We start from the raw sequence: 26,339 nt of genomic DNA, 5'->3' as shown, positions 1-26,339 counted from the left end.
TTGGCTGCAGAATATCCTTGTCTTTGTTTGACTTTGACATTTTTTAGACTCTCTAGATCAGTTTGATTCTTTGAATTGGTAGGAAGGCTTCTCGTTTTATTTATTTGTTTTTCTGGAGTTTTCTACCGCTAATGGAATAAAATAGCTCTTAAGAACAGACTCTGTCAGAGGCTATGGACAGACTTTCAGAAATAAACAGAACACATTCAGCGTAGACAGAAGGTTTTATACTGGGATATAAGTAACTGGCTGTATGAATGGAGGATATGGAATGCCCAGTTAAGCAACAATCTGTAGAAAATTGTCTTATTTAAAGTAGATAAAAATTAAAACAATTCAGCAAGTGTCAGACTATCACACAAAAGGATAACGTATACGGATGCGTTATGTTTCATGGTGTGTTCCGTATATGGATCCATATATATTGCTCTGCATGTGTTACTTGTCTCATGGTGCATGTATGGATATATGCATGGATATATATAATGCACCATAAAAAATAACACATGCAGAGCAATTCTTCCATTCTGATTTTGTGTTGGTAAAAAACACAAAACAAAGGCAGTATATAATTAGGGAGTGAACAAAGGAAGCAGGATTTAAGAACTTGAAATTCAGAGGTCAGAAATAATATTTAACTCAGGTTGGTGTGCAGCAGGAATTTTTTTAAATAAAAGTTGTCATGTTTTCTATTATTTCTTAAGGCACTTATAGGTGTTATTAATACTTTTTTCCATGACAATTATGTTTAAAATTATATTACATAGTTAATTTATGAATTATTAATGATAAAAAAAATCCGTGAAACCTTATAAAATTTATTTCTTGGTCCCATTGTAGTATTCCTTTGCTGTATATAGTTTCCCTTGATGCTTAATTAACAACAGCACAATGATAATATATGCCAAAGTTCTATGCTATAATTATCTTTCAGTAAGACAACATGTCAGTCATACCATTTTCTCCTTTTGTCTCTAGTTGGCATTATGTGATATTAGAAAACTATTTTCAATTTTTAAACTCTGTGATTATCTTCCCACTCAATATAACATGGTTCTTTCATCGTGATGGCAAACAGCACTCTTTTTTATAAAAGTGAGCACCAGCAACTTCATTCAAATAAAATACAACATTTATTGTATTTTTTCTTTCTATTTGCAGAAATGTTCTACAATTATTTAATCTTTCTTGTTACAACTACTTGATCCAGAATATTAAAATTTTTATTATTTGGCTTGAGATACAGAATCTGTCAGGAGATAGGAGAAGTAAAGCTTCTATCAGCAGTGACAGTTTTATAACAACTCTTACGTATTAGGGAAAACATATGCTTTGCAATTTTATAAGTATCTTCAGAATAATTCTAGCTATGTAGCTCACTTCAGATTTTGAAAACCATGTGAATTTAGAGAGATGTTGCTTTGTACAAGAGAGAAATTCTATAGCTTTGTAACGACAGATGCTTGTAGAGTGAAAAAAGGAAAATAACAAGTTTGGTGTATACCACTCAAGTTAGTTTGCAGTTCAGAGTTAGAGTTCTGTACCCTGATAGAATTGCTCAGCTGAACTCTGCTATGAGGTGCTGCCCATTCACTTTGCTATCTCCATGAGAAATATCTTGGGCAAGGAAAGACTGGTAGCACCTCAGACAAAGAATATGCAGAAATTAAGAAATTAAGTTGTGTTCTGTTCTCTTAAGTGTCTTGTATCAGAGGAGATGGTGAACAGTCATTTCCTTTTCATTTTAATGCCACTCATGCTTTTACTGACTTCTGTCATATTCAGATGCATTTCATTGTATCCTCTTGCTCTGAGGACAAAAATTATTAGTTACACATCAAAAAATGTATATATTTTAAGTTTCAAAAGGTAAAAATCCACAAGACTGGAGAACACTGTGAACGTAACTGCAGGGGTTTTTACCAATTTACCAGTACGTGAGAAATACTCAACAATATTGAGAGTTCTGTTTCTCCTTGTGAGTAGTATCTTATTGCAAAAATTTAATTTTTCTGCAGCTAGACCAATTAGTCATCTGTATCACTGGCATGAATTAACCTTTTCTGACAAAAATTAAACACTATAGGAATTTATAGGGTGATATGTAGTTACAAAGCCCCATTTTCCCTTACCGCAGGCAATCCATGTAGAAGAGTGACGCCTGTGTGTTTTCTGTGAATTCACCCATCAGGGGAATTCTGGGGATTCAGTTTATTCCTTCAGGGGAGAAAGCAGAGACTCAGTACCCTATCCTTAATCTTCATACCCCCTCAAAAGGTAAGGGATGTCCATATTCAAGACTCTTGTTGCTGTACCAGCTTCCTGCATTTTGTTCTGCTGTTTTTTGCAGGATATGCTGGGGTCATGTTTGTTGTTTTGAACAGCACTTTTGAAACAGATACATTATTTAATTATCCCAAATATATGCAAAACTCACTCAGAATCACAGCAACGTATTTTGTTCTGAAAGAGTTTGAATTTTTCTGTCTGGCAAACAATTGTTTAGTTCAGATGAATGTTGAATTTAGCATTTGTCTTTCATTTTTATTTTGGTCTTTTAGCATTGCTTAATCATTTTCCTGACAATTAGCTATTCTTATTAAAAACTTTAAATAACAACAGCAGATACCTAAAGTGTCACTTTTCAGAAGTCGTCTATAAACAAATGTGTTTTCCTTGGGATTTTTTTCACCTGTGCATTTATTTGCACATGCTTCATCAAACATTCATTTGTACACCGACATAGTCAGCATAATCACTTTAAGTAATTTTATTGGAATTGAGATATAAGACTTAAAGACTTGACTATGTCTTTATAATTGATAGTCCTGTTTGGGTTTATTTTTACTATTTATTAAAATTGCCTTTTTTGATTTTGTATAATACTAAAATATTATATTAAATACTCTTATTAAACTATTATTAAATAAATATTGTTTTAAATAATATTAAAACACCCCTATGCTAATTTGCAGATACCTAAACCCACTGGAATTCCATGTCTGATGTTGCAGACATGGGGTGAAGCTATACATTTTTGCTGCCTTCACTCTGAGCTCCAGATCATAGAATTATATTTGCTGGAATGATCTGGGTGATGATAGAGGAGGAGAAAGTGGGTGTTCTCTTCATTAAAGACTCCCAGGCCAGATAAGTGAAGGTTTTTGTGAGCGAATAACAGAATCGCCCAATATCATTTATTTGGATCAGGTGCATCCTTTGAGAAAGGGATAGAAACAGGCATTGTTCCAAAGACACAATGTCTGGCAAATTCTTGGAAAGCACTGAAGAGAGGTATTTTTTCATGCAGAAAGTGGAGAAAATAAATAAAGCTGAGAGGGAGGAGGCAGGAGACAGATTATCTGAGAGCAATCATGAAGCAGTGTATTTTCTTAAAAACGCACAACCCTCATATAAGCAAAGTGAACTTCAAGAGCACACACTTCTGTAAACTTGGTGGATGAGCTCTTACAGTATGCCAATCAAAAAGGGAAGAAAAAGAGCGGGGCGGGGGGAGGTGGCACTCTTTTACCATTATTTTTCAAAAGCATTTTTTGTGAAATTGTAAATGATGAATGAATTTTAGTAAGGTTAGAAAACCAAGGAGTATAATGCTTGTCTTCAGAAAGGGGAAACACAAGAGACAGGGAATTATGTGTCAATTAATATGCACAAACAGTTTGCAAGCACTTGGAAGATAACCAATGAGTAAAATCAACATGAATTTATTATGAAGAAATCATTAAACAGATTTAATGCTCTTATGTGAGCAGTTAACTGGCCTGGTAGATAGAAGAGAAGCTGTATATCTTGCTCTGATATTAATACCTTTTCTCATAAGTTTGGCATAGAGAATTAAGGACTAGGTGAAACTGAGATTGAATGGGTGGAAAATTACCAGATAAACTTGCCTAACAAATACCTGTTAATGATTCACTTTCAAACGAAGAATGTAACTTTTAGTGTTCGACAGATAGGTGATACACGTGGTTTTGTTCCATGTTTTCATGACAACCCAAAGGAGTTGCTTGCTAAATTTGCATAGCTTGCTAAACCAGGAGGGCCTGTGAATGCAATGGAGTCTTGGCTGGTAATTAAAAATGTGGAAATTCTAGTTTGGAAAACTAGAAAAAAAGCTCTAAAAATGAAATTAAGGAGGGCAAGAGTAAAGTATGCTACTTGGAAATAATAAAATGCAGTTTTAAAGAATGTGGCAACTGAGTAATACAACAGTAATTCCAAATAATATGGAAATTACAGTAAAGAAAAAGTTGAATGTCATGTTGGAAGGAACAAAAATACCTGACTGAAAGACATAAACAGGAATATTAAACACAAGTGAAATAATTGTTGTGCTTTATTCAGTATTGGTACAATCTGAGCTGGGTACTGATTACACCTAGTATACACTGGGTACACATAGTCTAATCAGTTGGAAAAAGTACAGAGCATGCTACAATTCATTAATGTTTTAAAAAACAAGCCCTATAATGGAAAAATTGGGGGGGGGGGGGGGGGGGGGGGGCAGGGTGTTTGTATAGTTCTTGTTTTCTAGCCAAAATAGCCAAAATAAGGGGAACCAGTATTCAGAATGTAAAAAAAATGAAAGTTTTCACTTTCTGGGATAGGAAGAACAAGAATTGAATTAAATTGAAGCAACACCGATTATATTGCTATAAGGTCAGATATTATTAAAAATCTATCAGGAATAGCATGGCTCTCACCCTCTCGGGGGGCAAATTTAACAGTCATCTCTCCCCACCCCTTTTTCTGTTGTTAACTTCATTGAATATCCTGTAACCTTGAAGGCTGCTGAATATACAACCATCGAAAAGAAATTATTCATAAGAGACTTGGTATAGGTGTTTTCTGATTCTAAAATAGTTTCTGCTTGTCTTTCTGTGAGGGTGATAATTTATATCTTGACTCATGGGAAACTGTGTCCAGCTGCAGGTAAGTTGGGGGATTACTAGAATATGTTATTATATAGTCTTTTTATTAATACTGCCACAGCAAAACTTCAGAAATAATGGTAGTATTCTGGATGTAGTGGTTGATAGTGTGTATAATGTGGTAGGACCTCATTTCCAAAGAGAAAGTAAGTAGTGAATGATTCTTGTCTTTGGCAGTCAATTCTTATGCATTTATACTGATAATACAAAAGAAACCTAAAACATTTGGTTAGAATATAAGAGGCTTAACAATAAGCATAAAAGAGTAGTTTAATTTGGAACCCTGTGCAGACTGACATTCTCACCAAAAAAAGTCTTTTTTTGGTATCCTTTTACTTTTTGAATCACGTAAAAATAATTTCAGTGTTTATCTCTAGAATATAGAAAGCCTTGTATTCAGAAAAAGATTATAATTGATCTTTGAGGCTTTCATCCAATTTTTAGGTCACTGTGTATTCCTTCCACCTGTAGAAAACGGGTTGTATCTATTCAAGCACAATTTGGTATTTGAATGGGATTTTTTCATATTAAAAACTGTAAACAATAATATGAATAAAAGTATTTTTTATTTCTTGAATATAAACACAGACTTGACTTTGGCTGGAAAATATCCTTTGTGTATGTATTTTTCTATCCTGCACAGAATATTTGATTGTATTCCTTATAGCTATTGACTTGAGCTTCCCTACGGCCTTTGAGTAAAAAAATCGTGTTTAAATTAATTTAATTTTTTTAAAAAAAAACCTAAAATCCCAAAAGACGCCCATATGTTATTAATACCTTTAATATTTTTGATGCTCATATTTATTGCTTAGGTTAATCTATATTCCATTGCTGGTTACCATACAACCTATATATGCATCACTGTGGTACAATCATCACGGCTACAGGTTCAGTAAAAGAATAAGAAACAACAAATGACTATGAATTCTGTTTTCTTAAAAAACCCCTAAGGATTCTGTCCTCTTAACAATAAATCTTCTACTGAAACCAACATTATAGTTATGAATACTTTCATTCAGGGCAAGTATTCCAGAGTTCTGTAATTTTTGTATTAATGCCATTTAATAGTGTATGTCCTTTTCCCCCATATAATTGATTTTCTGCATTGGTTAAAAATCATATTTTGATTCTGAGTCTCAGATTTTCCCATGGGATGGCTTTTAAATTAATTTCCCTGGCCTTTTGTCAGTTTCTTGCATAACTAGTCTTGAACCCTTTGGTAAAACAGCATTTCAGTAGACAACTTTTTTTTAAAGAAACCAGTAATTTGAAAAAAATGGCTACTAGAAAAAAAGATGTCAAGATTCTTAAAATTATGCACATTGACATAGTTGTTACTTGTAGCACAGAAAACAGTTTATTATTCATGTGCCTTTTTTTTACAGCCTGTAATTCCAACCAGTCCTACAAGTGGTTCTACGACACCAACAAGTACAATGGGCGTATCTTCAAAAATGGAGAACTCTGCACTCCAGGATGTTTTCATTCTCTCTCCTATGTCAGGACTTTATGGCCCCAGGTATTTACATCCTATGGAACATTAAGAAAGATGGTTTATACAACTACTCAAATCTCTAGAGACTTATAACTTCAGCTGAAGATTTTTATTATAAAATGCAAGTTTGTGACAGAATAAGGTTTGAAGATTGCTGGTGATAATACGCTGACTGCAAAGCAAGCTTCAAACAATATACCTAATAGCAACTAGTGTGAGTTAGTCATAAAGTTTTTACCCAATAGGCATCCCTATGGGGGAGAAGACAGGTTCTGTCAACAGATCCCAGAAGTGAAGGAAGAAGTCTTCCCTCACTTCTCCCCTCAGTTGTCCACTTCTTACACTTCATAGTACATTGCATATTCATTTATCACACAAAGGATTAGTTACAAGTTTTTGACTTCTAATGCAAGTTAGAACGCGTCCTCAGATAGCACTACTGAAGTTAACTTCATAAACATGAAGTTTAACTATCTTGCAGTTAAAAAGGAACCTAAAAATTATTTCATTAATTTACATTTGTTGAATTGAATCACTTACATAAAATTTCTCACATATAGCATTTCAATTACAGAAGTTTTTATTTGTAGTGTTTGGGAGAGACAGTTGTATGCTTAAGCTTTATCATAAAATGGTTAATTTCTCCATAATCTTCTGATTTACTGTTTTTAGGGATGAAATTGGAATAATGTCTTGTGATGACATCAGCAAATTTGGAAAGTCTGGAATGAAAGGTTCTGAGTCTCCAAGCTATTTTCTGGAGCATGAAAGTGGGAAATATTACACTTTAATTGAAGGTGAAGGCCACCCCATGGGCTCAGAGTATGAGAGAAGCAGAGCTACAGGAGTACGGAGAAGAGAAAAAACACCTACTCATGGTAGGCTTGATTTTTTTGATATTTTTTAATTTACCAAATTTACAAATTGTGCTATTAACACTGCAACACACCCAAATATCTGCCATTCTTTGTTAGACCATAACCTGTTGGCTTTGAATACTAGACAAAAGTTTATGTGAAGGAATAATTAGTATAGTTACAAACTAATGTTCATGATCAGGAGCGTCTAAGTTATAGATTTATTCTGCAGCGCATACTTAAAAATTTCAATGATACTGAGCTTCATATTATTTGGAAGCTAGCATCTTGATTTACTCAGTTTCATTCACAAGCTCTTGGAGTTTATTCTAGTTGCAGTGTTCTGAGCTGTTAAACTTCAACAGAGGACCTGAAAAAACTTACTTTTGGTATGAAAGTATCCATAAGATGTAAGACACTCCAAAATGCAGTGCTGTATTAAATGGATGTATTTACATGAGTAGTATCCTACAATGCATTTGTTAATACTACAAATATATTTCAAAATCTTAGAATGAGGACTGCTGAAATATATGACCTACTAAAACAATAATTAACTCTGGTTTTATATAGAAATTTTGTGTGTGTGTAAATCCATATGAGTGTACAGGTATACAAACATGTATGTACTTGTATATGAGTATACGTATCTATGGAAAAGGTACTGCTTTTTCATGAATTGACAAATATTTTTTTTTGCCTATCTGCTAAAACTGATTTGCTTGGTGTTTGAATTTTAGAATACTACTAAAATACAGCACTGTATTCTCCATATATTTTCAGTGGTTTTAATTTCAAGACAGTTATTTTTTAAAATTTACAGACTTAAGATAAAAGATTTTAAAAAAAACACTTGTGATTATCTCGTATTTTGAAAAGGGCATTATTTCTGAGCCTTAGAGTAAGCAATGACTCCTCCTTCCGATCATAGCATTCTGATGGTTAGGAGCTATCTTTTGAGATAAATATTCAATAAGTACTTCATTCACCTACTATGAGACTAAGGTTTTTTTTCCTTTCTCTCATTTTGCTAAAAGAAGTTGCTAAACTTTTTTGGTTTTGGTATCTAGGAAAAAGGAAACCTCTCACAAGCTCAGAGTAGTAAAGAAATATGTGTTTGTAAAGAACACAGGTAATAAAAACATGCTGCAGTTCAATGGAAATAATACCAAAGGCAGTTACAGTGGAAGATCTAATAATAGCTGAAATGGAACACCACTGGGGAAAAAAACAGAAAAATCTTTAAGCGCTCCAGGCACAGATTCTGTTGGTCTGCCATAGAACTGGTTACTCTGATGCAGGATTTGATACCATGGATGTTATTAAATGTAGTTTCCTGTGGTTCTTTCAGTTGTTAGCACTTAGAGATGATGCAGCTTTCTTGTCCCCATTCTCAGACTGAGAATCTGTGGTTCTTATCACCATAAATGTTAGAAGAGGGTGCAAATGATGACCCCACATGCCAAACCTGAATTTGATAGTTAAGCTGTACAAATATTTTCCTATGTCAATAAATATTTGCTGAATTTCTCTTACTATATGCATGGTATCTATGGCAGCATTTATGTAACTTACCCGGGTTACAGTTTCACCTGCATGACCTTTTGGCTAGGATCAGCTAACGAGTGATAGTTAAGCAATTTCACCTGCTGTTTTGAGAGCAGAGAGGGTAGAATTCAAGTCTGAAAACGACAGCTGCAAGGATTCTTCAAATTACGTCAAGCTCCAGTGATAGTTCACTGCAGCTAGAGAGTGATAATTCACTGTAGTTAGACTTCCCCAGTGGAGGACATCCAACTTCCCAAATGGTGTTCTGGTTTTGTCATTCTAATAGTTTAAAAGCAGTTTTATTTTATGTTTATCAATTAAACAGAACTTTTGTCCTGGCTTCATAATTTGCTAACTACAGCCGGATTTATGGAAAAAAATGGCAAAGTATCAATTGTAAAATGGACAGGTTCATGTATATGTACATGTACATTACCTTTTCAGAATAATAAAATTTTAATAGATCTTGGTTATATATAGGATATTTTTAGTAAATTGTACAGCCATATATTTGGTGTTTGAAATAGCTGTAACACTGAAATGTAGGATTCCTTCTTAAATCTAGTAATATTCAGTCTTTATCTCCCTGACAAGTGATGTCACATTATTATAAAATTAGAATGAAAGATAAATTTTAACTGTGATTAAAATTGGAGTCAGATGGATGTATTTGGCTTGCTTTCATAAGTTCATGCTGCATGTTGACTTAAAATGTTGGGCTCTGTGCCCGATCCCAGTAATAAGTAACATTTTTCTTGTTTATGATGGACAGTTCAGATTTTCTGTGACTTTGAAAATCTAGAAAGAATTTGATTTTTAGGTCTGAGGAATATGCTTTTGTTTCAAAAAAAATTGCTAAACTAGACTTTTTTAAACTACAGATTAATCTGTCAACTAACAGACTCCCAAATACAGATTTTTTTCTACTGCAGTAGAATATTTTATACTTCTGACTTAAAGATATACGTTTGAACTGTGAAAGTGACAATGGGTCTTTTGGTGGAAAGACAGGGTTTATGGTAGATTGAATAAACACGTACCTGATGCTGGAACTAGGTAGCCATGGGTAAAGTAAGGAAAATAAAACCTCTGAAGTTGTTTGTGGTTGAGTAGATGCTTTCATTATTGCCAGGACTCACACAAACCACTGCTCAGGAATTCCTGCCATGGTCCTACCAGAATGAAAGCAATCATTAGAAACCACTCTCTGTTGCAGCTGGTAGGCAGAAGGATACTCAGGTAGATGAGATGCTCAGTATTGATAATATATATGCAAAATGCAAGAAGGCAAATAAGTCCATTTTCTCAAACTATGTGTGAAAATTAACCTTCTATTTATAATTGCTGCAGTATTTTTTATTTATTTTTTTTTAAATCGAGTGTTTACACTAATATTAGTCTGACTTTAACATGCTATGGTATTTAGAGTCCTTGTAGCAATGGATATCAAATCTCTTTATGTGCCAGAGGCAAAACCATCATAAATAAGTATTATTGTTTTCTTTCAATTTATACTGGTATACATGTACACAATAATTTTCTACTCAGAAAAATACCCAAGTTGCAATATTAAAATAGTTTATAGATTACATTTGTTTGCAAAAGAACTTGGAATTAAAATAAGCAGTATGCAAAATCACTAGTTCCTGTGTTTGGCTTGTGTATTTCCTCTCTTAAATTTCTGGTTTTGATGTCGATTGTGCTGTGGCATCTGATGTTTTTGTTACAAATCTCTTCAGAGCTTCAGACCTTTATTCTCTTCACAGAAATACTTCTAAGTTTTATTATGGTGATCTGCACTTGTTATATGGATTCTTATTTTCATATTTTTGTTTTTTAATTTATAATCTTGTTTCTCAATCTTTTCCATATTACTGATTTCCTTTTCTTTGGTTTATGGAGGGTTTTTTCTTAATTCTGTTCTTCTAAAATCAAATTTGAGATTAGCAATTGAATAATGCATTTGTAGTTAAAAGTAGTTTCAACTGTTAGGCAGACAGGAAAACTACGTACATTTTCCATACAATTAGATATACACAAACTTTTATGGTATGAGTGAAAGCATAATATAGGGAAATCTCAGTACTCTACGTATATGCTACCCCTCCAATTTTCATAAAATCATGTTATCCAGAAGCATACTTGTCTTATATACCTGTTTGTTCTTAAATCCTCCTAATATTTTAGTAGCTAAAAAACTGTATTTTGGAAGAATAGTGGGGGGAAAAAACTAGCATACAGATAATCCACAGAAAATACTGTCACCCTAATAATCCTGGGGAAATTGATAATGAAACTTTTGTTCACACTTAAATTCAATAATAAACCAAGAACCAGAACAGTAGCAAGATACTTCAAAAAAATGTGCTCGAGTGCTACATAAACACACTAAATTTAGTCAGCTGGCATACGGAAAAAGGAATCTTTGATTATATGGGTCAGATAAAACTTAAACCATAATCTAGAGAGTATATTTCTGTGTTTTGTGATAATAATGCACACTGACAAGGCCAAAGTGCTAATGTTTTATAGTCAGTTTTGTAATATTCCTTCTTTAATGGCTTGCTATCAGTGTTCTGCTGATACTGTAGTAAAGAATGACTAATGTACATTAATTTCTTACAGCCATAGTGCCATAAAATCATATTAATTAAAGCCCCAATGTCTGAATCTTCTTTTTTGTTGTTGTAACCAAACTGCACACCATGCTTCCTTTTTAAGGCATTTGGAATTAATGTTCCTTGAAATGAGATCCCCTCATTAGTCACCATGGGATTTTCCAGGCCAGATAGGTTTTACTGTTTAACTGATAGATATGTAATGCTGTATCAGTATTCATAGTTATGATAATTAATATTAATTAATTGATATTAATATAATGAAGTATAAATACTTTTACTAAAGCATATTAGTTTCTTTAAAAACTGATTCTCTCTTTATTCCAAAACATCTATTTAATGTGTGAGCAAGTTTTTAAGAACACAGTTGAAAAATAAATTTGTAATCTTCTTTACGTTTATAAGTGATTTCACCATAGTCAGTGGTACTTTCCTTCAGATCGGTATAATGAAGAGGAAAACCCAGCATATATGATGCTTAATTGATCTTGAATGCTACAGCTTTCATAATGCTTCGGTGCTGATAAAAAGGATTGCTCTGAAGGGTCATGTCATGCCTGTGATTTCTAGACATTACTTATTCTACAGCCTTCTATTTTTAGTCTTCAAAAATTATATTGGTTTATCTTGAATTGTTTCCAGGAGACTTAAGGCCTGTTTCTATGCCTACTGAATATAGTTGGATAGGGGAGTCAAAAGAACAAAACATGTTCAAGAGGGGAAGCAGAGGTGAGTATTTTTTTTTTCCCCATTCTCTAAGATTTTTCTTCTTTTTTACTTAAGAAGCATGAAGGTATCATCACAGGAACCAAATCTATTTTTCCTGAGTGTCACAGAGAATATAAAAAAGCCTGTTTACTGTCTGGGGTTTGGTGTTTCTATTTCTGAAAATTTAAAAGTTTGTATTAGTTGGAGGGATTTACTCTAATTCTAGTACAAAGATAAATAAACATCAAGGGAAAAGACTTATAACATTCAGATATATGTTAATTGCAATCAGTTCTTAATCTTCACATTTCTGGAAAACAATGGTGTTCTAGATGTAAGGTAATGTCCTTTGAGACCCACTTTGATTAGTATGAATAAATATTTGAAACCAGAATCAGCGGTTGTACTGTCAGTGTTCAGACCAGCAGTTCTAATCATATAAACTTCTATTAATTCCAGTGGGAATTATGAACTTTGGAAGAAGCATGGTGATAGCAAAGTTCCTTTTTTCCTATTTTTCCTCTGTTAAAAAGCAATTATATAATTCAAAATATATTCTTCCAACATGCAAATATATTTATTCCTATGTTTATCGTTATGCCAATTGTTAAAGATTCTTAAATAAATACTGTTTTAGGCACACTGTGGGTAGCTGAAAGGAGTTCAGCTTGACTAGTTACAATGTGACAAAATTGAATTACATTCTTGAAAATTAATACAGGATTTTAAACTACCTTTTTCAGTAATCTTCCATTCCAAGAGAAAATAAATATCATTTAAGGCACAAGCCTTTTCTGATTTATTCCAAATACGTTGATTTATGTTTAGTTTGTATTTCACTGTTATAAATTCCTTTCCTTAGACTTGATGCCTGGTCAGTTCCCATTTTGAAATTGTTCCCAAGTATACCGTGCATCTCCTTAAGACCATTATTCCAATTTTCGGGTTCCTTGAAATTACAATCCTTGTCTCTGGAATGGTCCCAGAGATGCTTCCTGCTTGGTAAAATTTACAAATATTTTATGTGTTAGCCACTTTCACCTCAAATGGCAGAGAGGCATCAGTAAATGTGGTACTGAGTCCAGTGCGAACCCTCACGATTCACTTGACATTCACATCAGTCTTTCCACTTTAATAGTACTGGGTGTTGATCTTTGGCATTTCACTGAAACCTTTTGGCTGTATTTAGGTTTTCTTTGTTACACAAGCCATACGATGTGGACTAGCTTCATGCCATCTGTCATGCAAGGACCTGGGTATGCTCCACCATCTTTTCAGTGCCTAGGTTTTGTGCCAACTATTTAGTTTGCACTTGATTGGAACCTTGGTGCAAATAAGTTTGCAGACGAAAGAGCTTCAGAGAAAGTGGGGAATTAACCAAATTGACAATATAGATGCAGCCAAAATGGTTCTCTCTTTATTTCCTCTTACTAATGTTTTTTTTTCTTTTTTTTCCTCCAACAACTGACTCTGAGAATTCACTCCTGCGGTATCTGAGTGATGACAAGATACTGGTTATCCAAGAAGAGCCTTTGACACAAAAAGACAACAAAAGGGACACAGGTCGTAGGTCAAGAAAAAAGGGCAAAAACACAAGCAGTCCAAACTACCCTATTAGTCCACCTGTATTGACGTCTACTATTAATGTTAGGCTCGAGCCTGGACAGCAAGATGTCTTGAATTTCTCACTAGCAGAAAACAATACAGTTCCACTTTACCATGTAAGTACATAACAAAATATTTTTTTTTTTACCTATTACCTATTTTTTACCTAAAAAACCTATTACCTAAAGTACATGGAAAACACTACAATATTTTCTTTTCAGGACTGATACAACTATAAAGGCATATTCTTCTACTGTGTGTTGTAATGTTATATTCTATAGCCCAAGAAAGCTGATTAATGTCAGTATCACGATAGATTTCACTTAAAACCAGCCTAGACACAGTGCAAAAATGAAAGGCAAGGACCATTTGATATTGGATGCTTCAAGTAAAATACTGCTCTTAATTACTCAGTTTCACTGAGTTTAGTTTAATTTGACCATATTATTTTTTCAAAAGTTCATAAGGATCTTATACTCAGCTTCTGGTAATAATTATAGATTAGTCTATATGCTTTTATATTTCCACTTCAAGCACTATGTCTTATAAAGACAGATAAGCTTAATGGAGTTACTGTTTATTTAAATTGCAGTACCATGGCAACAATCTAGTAACATGAATTTGTTCATACTGATAATGGAGGAAATATTTTGGACTAAAACCTATGGAGACAATATAATTAATCAGATGAATGACCAGCCAGTTCTTGTAGCTACTGTGAGACAGCACTAGGTTCTCATGACTGTCAGCTAGTGCAGAATTTCACTGTACTGATCTGGATGTCTTGAAATAATCAACAGCCTTTCAGAGATCAGTCCTCACAGCTCATGCTTTGTATGTGCATATTGCTTTTTATAGAAGCATTCTTGAATTTTACTCATAGTCCTACCATTTGGAGAGGACTGCTCCATTCTCATGACACAGAGTAGTAGCTTCAAAGTATTTTGTGCTCAAACCTTACTATCTTCAGGGCAGTTTTTACTGGAAAAGAAGCCTATTTCCTCCCCACATTTGTATGGAACCTTGCAAAGGTGCATTTATTTTCTAATCATGGTGCATTTTCTTCTAGAAAGATATAAGTGAAAAAGCAGAACTTGTAGCAAGTTTCTTCAGACTTTTCTGCATTCGGGGCTTCTATTTGGTGCTTCTCTCTTTGAGCAAAATCTTGGGAGATAACTGCATTTGCATCAAGTCTGAGAAGGTTCACCTCAGGGGTGAAATATAGCCATTGATTCATCTCTGTTGCTGCAAGCTGTCAACATTTTATAGCCTGAAGATCAGATACTTTTATTATGACTTCAGGAAATTTAAGTTTTCCTTTCCTATGCCACTTCAAATTAGTATTTTTGGAAAAGGAGTAAGATCTTTTTTCTCCAACTTCAGAGAAAGTCAGGTAGTTTATAAATCAAGTCATGTGATTGTTTAGCAGGAGATATTTATTCTGTCCATAAACTTACAGAGATAATCAGGATCACAAAGTCAAAGAAAATTATTTCAAATCCAGAGAGAAAAGCAGTAGCTAGTTTACTAGGATGAATGAGAAAATTATTATGCAATTCTGCAAAAAAACCTGAACAATATTTCATTACTTGGTAGATTAATCAATTTGTTCTAGTTAATTTTTGGAAGAGTGATGCTGACTTCTGAAGAAAGGAAAATGGGGTATATGTGGTAAAATGCTAGTTGCACCCTTTAAATAATGGTAGTTGTTAGTAAAGTTCCCAGAGTCAAGCCTGTTGTCATGTGATTTATTTTTCATCATCAATGCAAACTCTATTTAAAGTCCTAAGTCCTGGGAAAGTTAGGATAAAGGTTGCTGTTTAGTTCAGTTAAACCTGAATTTAATGCTTGGAGTTTTTTAAGAAATCACCAAATTGAATCAGCTCTATTGCCCTTCTAGCCTAGCAATGACAAAAGTCTTAACTTCAGGGGAAGGTATAAGGAGGCAGATATTGAGCAACAGACAAATCTCACCAAAGTAGTCAGAAGCTGGTAGTCCTGAAGTGAATACTCTTTCAAAAATAAAACTGGCATTTCTCTTGAAGATTAACATGCCACATACTCACCATGATTTCAGAAGTAAGTGTATATTATATTGCACAATTTCCATACCATCATATAAGCTTTATGTTCTATATAGCAGTCTGCAAATCACTCTATACAGAAAAAAAACCCAGTTGTATATTATAGAAATATTATCTTAAATGTCTGTGATATTATAATACACAGATTTAAACTGGTTTTGTTAACTGTTTTCTGTTGGTAAGTCACAGTGACTAGGAGCAGTTCTTCATTCTGTGGCTTTCGTTGTGTATTAAGAGAAATGCAATTATTTGAAACAGACATGATAAATTAATAATGTGATATTGTATGATAACACAAATATGGAAAAAGAACCTAAAGATATATGTCAACTGTAAAGGGTCTAAAGGAAAAGCAGGAAACTGGAAAAAAGGTGGTATCATGGGTGGCGAAAACATTACATGTAGCGATTGATCTACTCAAAAAGCCAGTGCAGCACGTGTTTCATAAACTATTATACTGTGTAGTAATTACAGAGGAGGACACGTGTAAAATGATTATTCATGGACTGACAAACTGGTTTGAATTCTTTTATCATCTAAATCTTCTGACAACATTAGAGATGGACTTTTGCAGTCCTTCAGGAGATAGTCATAGGAATCGGAATATCTCAGGCACTTAGACAACTGCCTTCTAAATATACAAGAGGAACTGAGTCAACAAATATACAAGAGTTGCTGACACAGGTTTTGTGGGTTCTTGCCAGTACAGAATCATTTGTATTAACAATGTCTTTCCACTTTGAATACTGAAAGAATTCTGAAAAGCAAAGCAAAAAAATTAGCATATCTATCCTAAAAGATAGCTACTGAGAATGGAAACATTAAATATCAAAGAATGTTTAATGGCATCTTGATATCAAAAAGGAAGAGAAAAATATCAGGTAGTTGTGTTTCTAGGTAGAAATTTAGGTTTTAAGTAGTCATTTCCTTAATATCTAAAGGTATTTACCAGGATTTTCATAAACATTTTAATATATTTACTTAATTGCATAATGAGATTTTATTCTATCAAGAATTCATTCCACAAGACTAAGGTTAATGAAGATACTTCTAAACCTTACCTAACTAAATTACCATAAAACAGATTTTGTTACTTCCGTATTAAAAAAAACCACACAAAACAAAAAAAAAAAATTCTGAGAACTTACCTCTTCCTTCCTCTTCTATTCTGTTTTGTTTTTTCTCAGCTGTCTGGCAGCAGTAGTATTAGATGAAAAAAATGTTTTGGTTTTTTCATTTGCTTTTTTGGTTTGTTTTGTTTTTTTTTTTAACGGAAGTCAAACCTGCATAACTGTTATAATCAAACTCCCACGAATTACTTTACACTTAACACATGCCCAGAACAACTTTTAGATATATTTCAACCCAGATAAATGCTTTGGAAAAATGAGATTATACTGTTAAATATGATCTTAATCATCCTTAGTAAAGGGAAGGTGATAGTGTCTTGTAAGCAAACAAGCATGGCATTACGGAAGGAGAAATTGAGATATGCAATGTCATTTAGCCTTTGCTTTATTTTCTAAGCACTTACATAAATACATACACACACACACAAAAAAAAAGGCACTTATCTAACAGTAGTTTAAATTACCAGACATAGACGTAAGAATTTTTACAAAATTGGTAATTGCATAGATTCACCACTAGATTGATGCTTTGGAAGGAATGTTGATTTGGAACCTAAAATTAAACAATTAGACTGATTTCATAAGTTGCTGTGAGGATGCAGAGTTACTATATAAAATGGATATTTAGGTAATGCAATATTGGCAGTATGCCCAGGATATAAAATGATGCATAAAGCTAAGTTGCAGGAAAATATTACTGTCAAGAAACACTGCCCCTTTCAGGACATATTTATAACTCTAATTTTAATTGATATGCAATTCTGTAATACATGTTAGACAATCTGAGGAAGAGTCAATTACAACAAGGTTGTTAGAATTAATTATTAATCAATAGAGTATTTATTAGAACGTGACTTCCTATGTTTTCTAATGCTTCACTTCTGACGTGATATTGTTTACCAGATTAAGCCTGTACAGTGAGGCAGATGTAAGTATCACAAAAGTATATCCATTATAGCATTGTGGAAATACACTATTGGAACATACCCTGGGCTTACAAGAATAGAGTTAAAATGTGAATATGTTTTTGGTTTGTATTACCAGAGCTCATTCTGAAAGAAGTTAACTTACCAAGTAGGACTCCTGCACAGTAGACCAGATGTACGTGAGAAACATCTCATTTTGCATTTTTCACCATTAAAAAACCCACAAAAATTCTTATATGGAAAACACTCTCCATCATTAAACTGATGTTCAGGATTTTAAAAAACTCTAATGAACTGTACATTTTCTACTGCTTGGTTACATTTTGCGGTATGGGATCCAGCTTCTGTCTAAAAGGAATACTGAAGTTCTTATTCCAGACCCAGTCTGAAAATTCACATGGTGTTCAACTTTGTGGTTTCACTGCCTCGGATTTCCACTAGTTTCAGAAGCTCAGAAATCTAATTTGCTGGTTACTACATTAAATTCTCAAATAAGATAATGATCTCTCATCTGTTTTTACTTGGCGATAAATGTTCTGGGCCTATTATCTTCAAAGTAGTTGGATATTTTGTTTTGTAGTGTCATATATTAAGAAATTGGATTATAAACTATTGTATCTTCTAAATTTTTTGTGAATTAAAATTCAGTGTGTAGAAGAGACTTAATTTTTAATGAAGTTTACGATAGATTCTTTTGTTTCGATATTCCCTACATAGTAAAACAGAAATAATGGCTGCTTTAGGGTAGTCATTGAGAATGTTATGGCAGTAGTCACTTTTTATTTTAAAGATAATTTGAAGCATTATAGTAGTTTAGGATTAGTCATTGTTTGACAGCACTTGCTTAACTTGCTTTTTATTTTCTTCCTGCTGATCACAGGAAGTTGGTAATGCATGCCTTTTAGCACAGAATTACGTAAATGCTATTTAGCTGTTCTTGGAGCTGCAGAAGGCAGCTTCACAAACAACATAAAGTTTAATGGTACATGCTGAAATGTGTGCAAAAACAATGTAGATCTTTTCTTTTTCTGTAATGCATGCATGCTGGGATGTGCCAGATGTTCCAGACACTTTTTTTGGATGCTAGGCAGTCTGAGTGCCACTATGATAAGTATAATAATTCAGATAGTCTGGAAGAATCATACGTATTCAGCTCCATATGACTGAAGGAGCAGTCTTTTATTGCCAATTTTGTAGGAGAAGCGCTCATATTTTATTTCTTCCTTCCTGGTTTTGCAGGAAGAAACAAAACTTTGCTAACTGCCACAGATAAGTATTACTTTCTTCAGAGTTTTATTTCCTTTCTGAATTGCTGGGGAAAAAATCTACCTTTTGCTTTTCATTTAAGTATCTGTAATATGGAAAACCTTCTTTCCCTAACTTGCAACTATGTTGAGAAATCACTATGAGGATGGTTATGTGGAATCTAGCTGCTCAGAGAAGCTAACATAAGCCTTTCTAGTCTCTGTAGCTTCAGACTGATTCTGTCCATTTGTATTGATTTTAATAAGGTTATTTTGCATTTGTACTGTGCCATAACTGTGCACACGAAGGCTTGAGCTAGCAATTATTGTAAGATGGATCCATCAGTAGCAATGATCAATAAAAATTTCCTTACTGTTCTGTTCAGACACGATTCTCTAGACTACACTGTTCATTAATCTATAAACAGTTCAAAAGGGAAAAAGCATTTAACAGTACAAGGGAAAATAAAGGCAATAAAATGTTGATATGTTCTTTTTTTATTAATCATGTCAACAGTTTTTAGATTTCCAGATTCACTTAGTAATCGAGAACTTCATAATCAACCTGAATCCAGGAAAAAAAGGCCTAAAACAGTGTTCGTCTAGAATTATGGTTGTCCTTGATTTTTATAGAAAACAGTTATTGGTAGTAAGGAGAAGCAAGATGGCAGTTGGATTTGTGTTGGGTTTTAGTCCCGAGCAACTTACTCCATAAAGTAAGTTCTGTCATATGCTGAAAAGTTTTGCCTGTGAGTTCCACTGCACTAAAGAGTTTAAATCACCATTGAATCTGAACTTTCAGTACTGTTTGTGTATAATGCAAAGTGAAAACCATTTATAGATTCTCTAAACTAAACCAAATTTAGCGCGTGTATCTGCACAATGCAAACCAGCGTTTGTTTCAGATACACCTTTTCAGATCTGGAAGCAACTTAGAAAAATGATTGAGTTTATTCCTGAAATAATATACTGCATCTTGACCCAAGCATAATACGTCCATCCGTCTCTACAGAGCACTGTGAAGCTCAGCTATGGTACAAGTATCTCCATTACGTGTTGTAGACCTGTCAGGCTCCAGTCATGCTGTATGTCAGGACTGGGGCTGGAATTTTGTGTTGACCACGCTGTGCTGGTTAGGAATGATGTATTTCCACTGGCCTGTGATACCTGCTTCAGCAAGTCATCTCATGAGTGATCTCTTAGTGAGACAGGCGATGTATTATTGCTTGCTTCCAAATGTTTAGGCTACCTTGTTTGTTTTGAATTCTTTAAATTGCTAGTTCTATTAGGACGCTTTACAGCATGACAGCTTTCTTTATCCAAACATACACGTTTTTGTAAGTAATTTTGCTGTATTAGAGCATATTTAAATTATGTTTTTCTGCAGTCTTCAAATGAACCACTACAAATGACCAATGAAAGTTAGCAAATGAAGCATTCATTAACCTACTGTATCTTCATGTGTAAATTGCTATTTGTGAAGCATTCTTGGAGTCCTTTGACTCCAGAAAGTCACAACAGAGCTAAGACTTAGGTCTCTGTCCTCTCCCTCTTTACCTTCTCAGTAGGCTTCCTACCTTCCACAGCAAGAGAATGAGAACAAGGTTTTGGTGGACAAGAGAGAACATTGAATGACACAAAGTCAGGGCAGGATCGTAGGTAGCCTATATCTAGAGGAATGGGGAAAGTGAGAAAAAGGAATGGGGAGGAATTGACTGTCTTCTTCCCAGACCTGTGTAAATTCTTGAGCTACACCCCATCCTTACAACTTCAGCTACTCCCCTTCTGCCATTTCCCTTCCCTTTCCCATGGAATCCTGTGCAGCAAAATCACTGCTGAATATTGGCTGTTCTTAACTTCTCAGCAAGAAAATGGTTGTGCTTTGTGACAGTGGAAAGTTGCAGTTCCAAATACATTCCATCTCTAACAACCAAATCTCATGTGATTGGATTTCCGACTGTATTACAGCTCTGAACACTTCTCTTCAAGAAGAACTGCATTATGTTTTTCATGGGAAATAGATGAAAGTTCACTGTAGCTTTTATTAAATGGAATTAAATTCTACCTTGTAATTTTTCTGTGATGAAATAAAATTCTGTTCTCTAAACTTTAGTGGCTAGTTCCAAGTGAATGTCCACTTCACTTGCTCTACATCTTGTTTAAAATAAAGATTTTAAATTAGATTTAATTAAAATTACATCAAATTAAGTTTTGGAGAACACAAATATATTTACAAATTAATGTGCTGCTTTTCTTTGACCAAAAGAAACACCACCCATTTCTTTGGAATGCAGTATTTATTCTTAGTTTTTGAAGAAAAAAACTTTTTTATTGGGGAGTTTTTTTCAGGCTGTGTGTGGATATTTTTTTTTGTTTACCTTTTACAGCTTTGTTCAGATTAAAGCTCCCTTAAATTTCTTTAGTTTTGTTTAATTAAAAAAGTGTATTGATGGGGACAAAGGTAGGCTGTGGTCAACATAAAATACAGTTTACCCATTGTAGTGATTTGACCTTTAGGACTATTCTACTTTGCTACATAAGATAAATTGTTAGCTACAACATAGTCTTCCTTTAGATATTCTTTTAGAATACTTTTTTTAACCTTGTGTATAATCTGACATAGCTTCTGTTTTGGATGTAATATTTTTCCAAAAACTGGAACTTCCGTTCTGTTAAAAATTTTGCTGCTTTCTCTGTTACCTACTACATGCCAACATAATGTTTATACTGTACACATAATTATAAATTCTGAGTAGATATTTTTCTTCTGTCTTTAGTTAATTTTCTTACCTGTCATCTTGGTTTTTTCAGCATAAAAATTGAGTACCTCTGAACTGCACACAGATGTAGATTGCATGAGGTTATTTCCTGTCTCTATTATCTTTCCCCTCAGTGACAGCGTGTGGATGAAAAACCTCAAAAGCTGCTCTCATTTTTAGCTGAGATAATAATTTTGCAAGTGTATTCAATGGGTTAAGCAATAGCTCACTGAGCTAGAGAGATAAGTGAAGCCCCTGGCAACAGGGCTACTGTTTCACTTTTGAACAAACATAATTTAAAGAAATGCTTAGGATAATGAATATGTGAGTTAAGGAAGCAGCAGAAGCAATATTTTTTGTAGGGGATTCAATATCAGAGTATAGAAGAGTGGTATTCATAATAAAGGTAAAAATCTTTTTTGCATCTGAAGAAATTGCATATCTAGATGGAATTAATATGTTGCATTTGACCATTGGATTTTGTAAAACTTATTATCAAAGTAGCCTAATCTTATTGCCAACTATTGTAGTCTCTTCCACTAGTAAACAACAAGTAAACAATGACTTCTGAATGTTTTTACACCATCTCTACAGTTCAGGGTCCTTTTCCATGATCCATGCAATTACTCCTTAGGGGAAAATACTTCTTTTCATTATGAAATCCCAATTAGAGGGAATGATTTTTTTGTTATCAGTTATTTATTGAAATTTCAGGTAAAATAGTAGGAGTTTCTACAGATTTTGCTTTGGGAGAGGATCATCAGACTGTTTCTTAGACCATATAGGCCTTACTGTCCTTTCGTTTCTACTTGTGCAAGACAGAAGTAGATCAGCTGAAATCCCTAGAGCTACATAAATATGGAGCTGACTAAAGAAGGCTGATAGGTGCCAGTGACCTGAATTTCACAGAATTTGTTTTATAGTCTGTGACAGCATGACAAGACTAGTGCCTCCTGAGCCTCCCACATGTCTGCTAGTCATGAAAGTGGCCTTTTAGTAAGATGGAGTAAAGTTGTAGTTTGCCAACTAGAGTAAGGCAATTTGCTTTCTAAATAGCAGGAACTGTTAAGAAGCAACTACTCAGAAAAAGGAGATAGAAGGCTGCTGAAACTGCAGACAGGAGTCTACCACATAAGTCAATGTCAGTATTGTATCTGTGCATGTAATTACAATTACATGAGAAAATTAATTATAGCTATACGTATGCATCTACAGAAATGCCAGTGCATGTTTTTTTCCTTATGTGCTATCAGAAATCCTTTTTTAAGGTTGGCATTTCAAGCTAGCAACAAGATTGGACTCCAGTGACAGCTTCTTTGGGGATACAAATAGTCGAATAAAAGGTCATACACATCTGTAGTAATCCCTAGTGCCCATACTTAAATACTAGTAATAATATGTGTTATTAATGAGTTGGTCAGGAGTAGATATTTTTTCCTAATAACTTAAGTATTGATAAAAACATAAATGGTAATAAATATTTTTTTTGCCTTTCAAGTACTTTTATCAGTTACTTTCTCCCTCTTCTATACAGATAATCTTCCTTGGTTTTTTCTGAATTACAGTGAACTGATAATCAGTTACAATTTGCAATACCTGAGTAGTTGACTCATTTTCTTTTTCCCACTATTATAGAACCTTTATAATATTTCTCTGCTACAGACTATGTTTCAGTTAATTAGATTGAATTATACAGTATCTTTGAAAATTAGTGCTTGTTAATGCAAAAAATCAGTCATGTTGAAAGACCTCTAAAAACCATGTTTTATTAGCACAATCACATTTCATTCTAGTGTCTTTTTCAGTCTAATACATGCAAGTTCACAACATCCTAACAATTGTTTACAGCTGTACTAATGGAATATATCTGATCAAAAGGAATCTTGCAACCATAATGCAAGGTGATCACCTGTGATACTGTTGTTCTTTGTGCATTTTTTGGAAGGAAGGAACTGGACTGGTTCTGTAGTAGTAGTGAAAATTTGTAATACAGGTGATGAAAAGAAGATGGCCAGCACAGTGTGAATAAGGAGGGCTATTTTAGCTTTGTCAGGGAAGGGAGTGTGGGATGAGTCCCATCTGGGAGAGGAAGTGAATAAACCCTGATTTGGAAACACTGCTTTTACTTGGGGAGCAGTTTCAGGAAAGAAAGAAAAGCCTCTATTAATTACGAAATGGAATAGGAAACAAACTGAATAAATTATTATTCCTACCTTTAGCTGCTAAAATTAGTAACACTAGAAAGCAGAGGGATGTAAGAAGAAAATCTTTGAGCCTTCTAGTATGAATAAATTCTATTTTTGTAACAGTAGTATAGGTAGTGCTGCTGTCAAAGCTCTTTTACTCCGTTAGCCACACAGTGTTTTACCAGGATGTCCACAGTATTTTCAGGGATGATCAGATTGCTTGATTCATATTTATTAGTGCATTAGCAGCAGTAGAAATCTGACATTTATTATGCAGCATTATACATTAGCTCCTCAAACAGATATTTTGCTTTAGATGTATGCTGTTATCTCTTACAGTCTGTGTCAAGAATATATGACTATTTCGAGATGCTATATTTTCAGTTTTGTAGGCTCTTTAGGCTAGATTTCAGTGTACTCTAAGGAGAATTAAGTTGTTTATAGCATTCAGGAAAGCTTGTTAGTTTTGTGTACTCAATTACTCAATGGGGAGCTCCTACCTTTGCCTGGTTTCAACAAGCTATGTGGGAGAACTCTGCTTTTACATGTAAGGGCACTGTTTCACTACTTTTAACCAGCTAAATTCTCTTATTTAAACAGTGACCATTTTTGTTACTCACTTTTGCTAGAATATTTTAGCTGAATCGGTCACCAGCACAATTAAAGGGTAGTATTTAATGTAGCAACCAGAGAAAATGAAAAGTTAGTTGTAAAATTCATAGCATCCGAATTATTGTGGAAAGTAAAAGACAGCAAATCCTATAAGAATGAGAACTTTTAAGTGTGTCATTGTAGACAGTTTTGCCATGACACATGCTCTGGCTTCAGTGTGGATTAAATGTGGCAATGTTCGATTCAAAACATAAAGATGTCATGGAATGTAGCAGTTGCAAAATCAGGAAGAGTGCTTACCATCTTTAATTTTCAGCCCTATGATCGTTACAGTGATCATTATGAATTTTCGTGTACCGATTTAGTGATCCACATTTGATTTTATAGGCTGTCAGTACCTTTATATACTTGATAGTTTGGAAATAAATCTTCACCATCAATAATGGTGACTTACACCATCTGTAAGTTCACCATGTTGCTGCGTCAGGGTGATTCTCCTTTGGATATGAGGAATGCTTTGGATAAGAGAAATGCTTAAGAGAAAAGAAGAAAAAGTAGTCATGTTAGATCTATATGGTCCTGCTGTGAGGAAAATGTCTTTCTGATCTCAGGTTAGATAACTGATCTTACTAGATGCAAGCAGGTGATGAACAAGACTCCTGAGATATTTTAATATTACTGGGTATCATCAGTACCCTCCAAACTTATTAGTTATTACTAGGGCAACTTGATCATGTAAGCTCTTTTTTCCTTGCTTCAAGTGGCAAATCATTACCTATAGTAGAAATAGCATGGTAAAAGATAAATGATTCTGTATATGGATATACTGGGGGATATGTGAAGGAGGGAGGTGGCAAGTTGTGCCCGAACATTTTAAAGATGTGTTAGAAATGCATGCTGTTAGAATATACTGTGTTATAGCCCATGTGGTTAAACAGGCCCAGCAGACTTCCTGTCATTTACACGTGTAATATGCATTTCAGTTTTGTAACTGTTCTCTGAAGTCACATGTGATGAAGGATCTTACTGTATGCCCAAAGTAGTGGAGTAGTGGTATTAAAACATAAACATTATACCTAAAAAAAAAAATCTGTTCCCTACTTGGCTATGCAGAAAGCATATACTCCAAAGATTTTTCAAGTGCAGATTTCAGCACTTACAAACCAATACACACTGATTTTAAAACATATATTTTTGTAATTTCAGGGTGAGAAAGTGTTTGTTAGCTGTGGGAAAACTACTCCATCATAAAGCTAAAAGTAACAAAACCAGTCTGAAGAGTTTCTTTTTAATTCTGAATCACTTACTACTAAAAGACATATTTGTTTCCAAACCTCAGAGGAATAACCAGTATAGTAAATCGGGTTATGTAAAGTAATGCAAGAATGCTTTTCAAGAAAGTTTTGGTGACAGTTCATTCTTCTGAAATTCTGTATTCTATATAATAATATTTGTCCTTTACACTTAAACTGCCTTTCAAATATTAACATTTTTGCAGACATTGACATTCTAACAAATTTTTAGCTCCCCTCTTATTTTAGAGATCTTTGATCACAATTATACAGCAGCTGAAACTCTAAGTGCAGATGCAAGTTGCTTTGAACACGATCTT

At 33.9% G+C, this 26,339-nt stretch overlaps 1 protein-coding gene across 3 annotated transcripts in view; it reads left to right on the top strand.

The window, feature by feature from the left end:
* Window positions 1–26,339, top strand: part of LOC121097573 (connector enhancer of kinase suppressor of ras 2-like) — a 210,165-nt gene that overhangs the window by 139,300 nt on the left and 44,526 nt on the right. For all 3 annotated transcript variants that reach the window (XM_040614696.1, XM_040614697.1, XM_040614695.1), the window contains exons 10-13: window positions 6,341–6,474; window positions 7,123–7,328; window positions 12,116–12,202; window positions 13,649–13,902. In XM_040614696.1, the coding sequence (XP_040470630.1) occupies window positions 6,341–6,474; window positions 7,123–7,328; window positions 12,116–12,202; window positions 13,649–13,902 (681 nt within the window). The remainder of the gene's footprint in view (window positions 1–6,340; window positions 6,475–7,122; window positions 7,329–12,115; window positions 12,203–13,648; window positions 13,903–26,339) is intronic.

Source organism: Falco naumanni, chromosome 14 (assembly GCF_017639655.2).
Source record: "Falco naumanni isolate bFalNau1 chromosome 14, bFalNau1.pat, whole genome shotgun sequence".
Taxonomy (NCBI): Eukaryota; Metazoa; Chordata; class Aves; order Falconiformes; family Falconidae; genus Falco; species Falco naumanni.
The sequence above is the reverse complement of the archived record's forward strand: the minus strand, read 5'-3'. Positions and strand labels throughout refer to the sequence as shown.